Source organism: Octodon degus, unplaced genomic scaffold (genome assembly GCF_000260255.1).
Source record: "Octodon degus isolate 3935 unplaced genomic scaffold, OctDeg1.0 scaffold00015, whole genome shotgun sequence".
Taxonomy (NCBI): domain Eukaryota; kingdom Metazoa; phylum Chordata; class Mammalia; order Rodentia; family Octodontidae; genus Octodon; species Octodon degus.
Genome location: NW_004524591.1, coordinates 1,625,106 through 1,633,292, shown reverse-complemented (window position 1 = coordinate 1,633,292; position 8,187 = coordinate 1,625,106). Strand labels below are relative to the sequence as shown.

General features: G+C 37.3%; 1 protein-coding gene across 2 annotated transcripts in view; it reads right to left on the bottom strand.

Moving 5' to 3' along the window:
• The window catches only part of Znf277 (zinc finger protein 277), a 152,238-nt gene that overhangs the window by 26,258 nt on the left and 117,793 nt on the right, over positions 1–8,187 (bottom strand). For both annotated transcript variants that reach the window (XM_004626547.2, XM_023709887.1), the window contains one exon: positions 3,015–3,106. In XM_004626547.2, coding sequence (XP_004626604.1) covers positions 3,015–3,106 — 92 coding nt within the window. The remainder of the gene's footprint in view (positions 1–3,014; positions 3,107–8,187) is intronic.

Here is an 8,187-nt window from a genome sequence, read left to right as displayed (position 1 = left end):
TTTGATTTGAAACTGTCTCATTGCTATTTGTTTATCAATAAAATTATGGGAAAAAATAATAGTGATAAAAAAGGATGGGTTGTATTCATGGACAACAAAAATAGCGAACAGAAATTAGATCTGAGGAAGTCTAGCTGTTGGACTTATTTCACATTTAAGTCAGTTTGCAAGCAGAAACCCTGAAACTATACCAATGATTTGGAGGCAGATTTATTTACATTGATGGGCAATGATCAGGATCACCCAGAATATCAGACCCCCATCTCTGGTGGATTGGGGCTCATGTGAGACAAGCAAGCAGGAAGTACAGAGGCAGAATCGCTGGTCAATTGGTGTCTGGTTTATTTAATATGCATCACAGTGACGAAGTATATATCACCATGGCCAGCCAATTCTAGGAGACAGAAGCAACACATCTGGAATATTAAGTATTACCTGGGCAAGTAACAAGGTGAAGTATACTGGTGTGTGTGTGTGTGTGTGTGTGTATAGCACTTTTTGCTACAAGTTAATATGAATGAACTAAAGGGAATCATATCTAAAGAATCAAAGTATAAGTACCTTTTATCAAGCAGAATACCAACTAAGATCCAATTCCTAGTACTGAAGAAAGCCAAACGAAAAACCAGACCCTCAAAAACCAATTCTATCAATATACAAACACTAGATTTCTAAGAGGTGGGGAGAGAGTGGCAAAGACAAATAGACAGGTGTTTTGTGCTATTGGGAATTGGAACTCATGACCTCAAAGATACCATTTTGAAAGTAAAAAGAACAGATTCATATACAAAGGATTCTTAACAAGACATCTTACCTCTCATGAGAAATTATGCACACAAGAGAGCAGTGGGATTGCATATTTAAAGTGCTGAAAGACTGTCAACTAAGAATTCAATGTCCTGTAAAACTATTCCTCAAAATATGGAGAAAAAGAATCAAGAGATAGACACTGAAGTAGCTCTCTGTCACTGAGTTTCCTTCATAAGAAACTAATGGACTCCTTCAGGCTAAAAGGAAGGGAGACTTGATGGTAACTTAGACCTAAATGAAGAAACCAAGAGCACTGACACAAGTAATCTCAAAGGTGAATATGAAATATAACTGTTTTTCACTTATAACCCTTTTCTTCTCATATCTGATGTAGAAGACAACTCATTAGAGCAGTGAATGTTTTTGAACTGTGTATAAAGATGTAATAATGTATGAGAATAAAAGAGGGGGTGAGGAACAAGCTAACACTGGAGCAAAGTTTTTGTAGATAACTGAAATCGAACTGGTATTAATCTGGACTAGATTGTTTTCGGTATAATATTAACTGTAATTCCTAAGACAACTGCTAAGAAAGCAACTCAAAAACACAATGAAAGCACCAAGAGATTAAAATACTCTAGAAAATACCTATTCAACATAAAAGATGGCAATAATGGGAGATGTAAAACAGAAAACAAAGGGCAAAATTACAGAAGTCCGTCTTCTTAGTAATTACATTAAACATAAATGAAATATTTCCAGTCAAAGGGCAGAACTGACTTAACTATGGTCCAATGATAAGCTCATATAGATGAGATATGCTTTACATTCAAAGAAACAAATGGTTTGAGATAAAACAGCTTTTACATTTCATATCAAGGGTAGGTAGGAAGGGAAAAGAGGACATGTGGGAACATACTCATTATTTTACCTTTGTTATTACCTACCTCTTTTGTCTTTCTGTTCTTTTTCATCTAGATCCTGAGAGAATAAAGATGTAGGCCTACAATACTGCTTACCTAGCAATGACAGTGATATGTTTTGTGACATGGATTGTTTGGCAACCTTTCATAGCACCACCATCATAGAATGCACCTACAAAAACCTAGATGCTCAACACTACTTCTTCATGCAACCAAGAAACGTGGGAGACTGAGGTGGATGAGGCTGGTGCTGTGTACCACAGCTTGGAGTTTCTGGCTAAGCCCTTTTTAAATAAGTAGGAATATATCCATAATGTTGATGAAAAGTACAGTGCAGTAAGTATGCCTGAGACTCGAGAGCCAGCCTGATTGCTAGAGGGAAAAGAGGGCTCAGACTAAGGTCAATGATTTCAACTACTTCACATCAAAGCTTCAGAGTAATTGCAAGATGGTGAATTCACTCATGTGCCAGGAGGGCGACAGGGCACAGAAACTGCATTCAGATCTTCCCGTATCTTGACCTATGTATCTTTTCTTTTGGTTAATGCAAGACTATGTTCTTTATAATAGGACTGCATTTTAAGCACAGTACTTTCCTCAGTTCTATGAGTCATATTAGTGAATTTCAAATAAAAAAAAATATTAGTGAGAATTTCTGACTTTGCAGTCAGTTGGTTCAAAGTTGAAGCAAGTCGCTTGGCAACTCATTACACTTATGGATCGGTGTCTGTAGTGGAGCAGCCATGTTGTGGTGAGCCTTTAGCCTGTACAGTCTGACACTAACTCCCTGGTGATCAGACAGCAGCAGGTTTTAGACTGATCAGGGTTGGTGATAGGACCGACAACCCTCTAACTCTGTCTTTAGGTGTCTATCATTTTTAATAAAAATGAAAAACCCAAAATTTCTAAAGATTTAGAGTTAATGAGTTAGCACAGAGAGGTGCATCTGCAATAGTCTGCTGCATATAGCTTTGCCTGTCAGCCAATTTTATTCTTTTTTTTTTTTTTTTTTTTTTTTTTTTGCGGAACCGGGGATTGAACTCAGGTCCTTGCACTTGCCAGGAAAGTGCTTATTCCACTGAGCCATCTCCCCGGCCCCCAGCCAATTTTAAAATGAAATGTATATAACACAAATCTCTTCACGGAATTTTAAAGAATTTGTTCCTCTGCTGTGCTTAAGGCAACCACAGTCCATCTTTGATAGGCATATTTTTCAAAAAGGTCTATCGACATAGGAAAAGTACTGGACCAACCCATAGATTTTAACTTATATAATAGTTATGGATGTTCTCATGGAGTTTCAGAAAAAACAGTAACATTTAAAATTACTTAACAGCCAACCTGTTTCCAAGGAATTCTTCACTGCAAAACATACAACTGCCACGAAAACTAGTATCATTCCGTTCTTGCTGCTGTTGTTCTAGAATTTCTTTCTGTAAAGCAGAAATAGATTTATGATATTGTCTTTCATAAACACACAATGAATGGCAAATGTAATTTGAAAAGGAGGCAGCTGGAACAGAAGCACAAAGGGAATGGCATATGGAAACTGGTAGCATCTCATATTTCTCCATTCCTGCCTTTGCACCAAGACTCTATCACTACACTCCTATGACACACTCATTCCGTAGTGAGGCAGGAAATCTCAAGTCAGCAGGTCTTATCATCTTCCTTCTGTCTTCTCAGTTGTCTCTCACCAACAGCTTCCTCTAAACACAGTAATGCGGCTCTGACGTGCCCCTTTCTCTAATCAACTCAAATAATTTAAAATATTTTCTGATTATTCCCACGCTAATCAGGGTGGTTCTATACATTATGTTCTTTGAGATAATTTTATTTCTCTTTGCCTTTTCACTCTTAAAGAGCTTTACTACTGGTCAAGATCCAACTTGATTTTCTTTTCTGACTATAAACTCAATAAAACTGAGCAGAGCTGGAGTTGGGATCTCACTTATAACTGATACAGTGTATAGCATCTTTAATACTTGGATTTTCACTTATAAGATAAAAGAGTATTATCTCATAGCACTTTATATTATTAAGTAATCTGTGTAGAGTTTAGCTGTATATAGGTTATTAAATGTTGCATATTACTACTCCCTAAGAATTCTTTTTGCCTAGTAGAACTAGTTAAGTGCTGCTTCTTTTGCCTTCTCAAAGGAAATGAAGTTTTTAAGTTAAAAAAATCTTTATGCTGTTCCAATATTACATCTTCATACTACTCTAGTTTCTCTTATAACGTGGAGCTCAAAATACAAACTTGAGAAAAATGTACTGCTGATTTCATAATGTCTGTAGCACAGCATAAAATGAGCTAGTGTCCAGAATGTTAATATATATCCTATGTGGAATTTCTGGGACTGTATCACAAAACATCTAGTGATATTTACCTATTCAAGAAAAAAATGAAGAGGCTATCACAGTGAAAATCAATTAAATAAAACTTACTTTCTTCCAGGATGGTAAATTAGATCTCAGACTTAGCTTTTCCTGTAAACGACTTATAAAACCACTTGCTTTGTATATTTTGTTTTTTCAGGTATTGGATAAGCGCACAGGGCTGTGATCCTGGAGAGAAAAGGTTTCTGCTGTAGAATATTTTCCAAAGTACAGCAAAGCCAAGTTGTACCCAAATGCAGAGTAGTCACTCTACTGGGAAGAGGAAAAAGAATTCAGGATGGTACAATGGGTGGAGCTGTGGTCCTAGGAGCTGTAAGGAAGAGTGCTGCAGAGAAGGAGCTCAGCAACTGTGTACTGTATCTTCTAGTATCATGCCCAACACTCAGCTACACTCAGAGAGGAGTTTCTGGGGACTATAAAGCTGAAATGGAGACACTAGACGTTGCAGCGCTAGGATATACTGGAATTCTGGCCAGCAGAAAGGAAGGCCCAGTTCAATACTTTAGAAACATAGCAAATATAAAAGAACACTTCAGTTCTCTAAGGTTTTATGGTGGTAGCAAGTGGCTAGATAAAAAGGGGCTGGGAATGTAGCTCATTTTGAAGGTCCTGGGTGTAATTCCTACTGTCACCAAAATAAACAGTAACAACGCCCCCCCCCATGGAACAAACAAAACAATTCTGTCTTACATTTCTCAAGTTCATGATGATATAACATTAATTTTAACCAAAGAAAAATCTTAACATCTTGATTTTGATTCAGTACAAATAATAAATGATTTTATGACACCAGAGAGATACTAAGGTGTTTAAGGTTTTTTTTTCAAAACATTTTTATTAGTACATATTTATAGAACATAATGATTACATTCATTGTGGGGAATTTAACTGTCAAAGTTGACAGTTTATTAGCTGACCCTGAATTGTACAACCTAAATAGGTAAAGTGCTTAATCTTAGGCAAATGTTGAATACATCATGGTAATGTAGAGGCAGAATGGGACAGTCATGTAACAAAGTAAGAAGGTGCTAGGTTTGCAAGGAAACTATGCTGTTCCTTCGCTCAGGTCCTGCAGCAACTCACACACAGTGATGAGAGGATCCTGTGGATTCTCAGCTGGGTTATCTATATTAGCTGCAGCCACAGTGAGAGACTACAGTTGAGAATACGCGAGTTCTCCTTGGCCTTGCATATTCTGTACAACTACAATTTTTATCAAGTATTTTCTCAAGACTATACTTTGCCCAATTTCCACCCTTTCCCCCTCCTTTTAAGAAATGGGGTCTCAATGTTATTCAGTCTGGCCTTGAACCCCTGAGCTCAAACAATTCTCTTGCCTCAGCCCCCTGGATAGCTGAGACTATAGGTGCACACCATGTGCCTGGGACCACTCAAACTCTTTTACGTCCTTTCCAGATCTTTCTACAATGGAAGTTACTTAAACCAATTTGTTACTCTACACTGTATTACTTTTCTCAATTTATTATCATCAATGCAAGCGAGGGCCCAATTATTGGGAAAACCAGACATGATGGTACAGTATTTCATCATAATTGCTTTTCGGATCCATGTTTAGAGCTTCAACATTTTGTCCTATTTGTCTTTTTGGTTACAATAATGCAAGTGTCCTGCCTAGTCCTTGGCTATTTTCCCAGTATCTCTCCATAACATAGTCTATTTCTACTTGCCACATCTAACCTGCCTCCAACTACTCCAGTAACCAGTACCTTGAGCACTAGCTTATTAGAACATCTGTGCTGGAAGTGACCTCATGAATATTATCTACTAACTACTTGTTAAGAGATGTTACAGTCGCTTGTGTAAAGCTACCCAGTTACTTGGTGCTAAGGCTGGTGGTAGTTTCACTGCATATATGCCTTTTGCCTTCAAAGGTACCACTGTGGCACATGTAAATACAGAGCTTATAACAATGATCTTCCTACACAGTGAAAAAATAAGCTCAGAATCCAGGGGACAGAGATCCTGAGAGGCAGAGTAGTAGTAAAATCTTTCTACTAAACAATTACACAAAAGTTTCACCAAAATGCATCAAATATGAATGAAGACTGCAGCATTTGGAACTTTAGAACATACTGAAATAAGAGAATTAAGATATATGAAAATATAATTATGCTTTATTTCTCATTTAATTTTGGAAAAGTATTCTACATAAAGATATTTTTCTAGATGATAGAAATTTTAATTTGGCATGTAAGGGTTAAGTTTTGCACAAGATGGTTTCCTGGGTCCCTCCATGTTTCTCTGCATTCCAAATTCATGTTGCAATTTAACTTGTTCTACATGATATATGGTTCTTGCTAGGAACAGTTACTATTATATTGCATTGCAATGCAAATATATTTTACTTTTAGGATCTCTTTTCTTGTCTAAACGCTTGTGCTTTCCTTATTTGATTTTGTGCTCTTGTTGGCCAGCTATATTTATTTCCTTTTATTCACTGAAGCTTTTCATCATTTTAGCAAGTTCACTTCTACAGCTAACAAGTGGCCTCCCCCATCATTATCTCATTCCAATTTTCTATCCTCTACTTAGACCCTCTGTTTTTCCTCTGACCCTGGAACAAAACCACTACAGGGACTTTCAAACACTACTAAAGAAAAACAAAACAAAACAAAACAAATACAATTTTGCGAGTAAAAATAAATCAAAGTAAGTCAAAGCTGGGCTTGGTGGTACACGCTTGTAATCTTATCAGTCTGGGAGTCTGAGGCAGGAGGATCACAAGCTTCTACCTCAGTTGGGCAATTTAGTAACTTAGTGAGAACTAAGTCTGAAAATGAACAATTAAAATCATGCCAGGGAATTAACCCAGCATGAAAGCTGTAATTCAATCCTCAGTACAAAAAATTGGTTTTTTGTACTTGAGAAACAGCAGCTCCTAGCTTCTTCCTTGGATGGACTTCATGGCAATTACTATCATGTGGTAGGGACGATTTTCCCCTTCTATGTTTTCTGCAAAGTGAATCTCCTGAAGTTATCAGGTAAGATGAATTTATAGGAAAGATTCCCTTGCATGTACACAAAGAAATATGCTTCTCTGATGAATGCCCAGAGGGATAGAAGACAAATCTGATTTTACATGGACCTTTAAAGAAGTACTCTATAGGCAACTGGGGAGCACATATATCTGGAAGGGCAACACGGGAGCTGGTACTCAACAAAGCCGGAAGTAACACAGTAATAGTTATTTTCAAGGGACTAAAGCCCACAATCTTTATTTTAGTACAAAGCTGACAATGCCTAATACCTGATCCTAACCTAGGTTTTTAAAATTCTTTCGCATTAAAAAAATTCTTTCACATTGCTTCCCTATGTAACTATGTTATAGGTAAAGCAAGAGTACATACTATAATTTGTGTATTATTCTTAACAGCAGTCATGAACTACCTATTATGGTTTCTAAGGCCACTAGATGGCTTCAAGTAATTCTTTCATCATGTGCCCAGCTTTGCTCATCAGAGTTCCTTATCCTTATCCTTCAAAGTTCACTTCAAATGTCCTACCTTTATAATGAATGGAAAAAACAATCAGGCCCTTTCTGAGCAAACAGCACTGATTGGATTGGTCATCATTCTTCCCTAGCATTCAGTTTCTGGTGATCTCCAAATTGCTCACAAGACTTCTTCTTTTAGTGACTTATAGCATCAAGTGGCATCTAAAATACTTGGTCCTCAGGAAAGCTGTGTCGCAGCACTCTGCAGGGTTAGAGAATGAGCTCCTTTATGCCCTTCACACACAGTACATCAGAGGAGGTTCCCAATACACGCACAACTCTATTTATACCCCGGGGACACACACATTTCATATCCTGAATATTAAAATGGCCTTCTGAAGGGAGAAGATTTGTAACACTTGACTGTCCCTTTCTGATGCAAAGTTAGCACTTATTACATAATTCATACGTAACCTACATGAAGCTTCCTGTAACAAATGTATATTTGGTTAAACAAAAGATAACAGCTTGCTATAGTACATGTAAAATCCTTTAAGAAAAGGGATTTAGGGCTGGTGAGATGGCTCAGTGGTCTAAAGCACCTACTTAGAACAAGCTTAGCAAAGCACAGGGACCGCGGTTCAATCTCCCAGCACCACA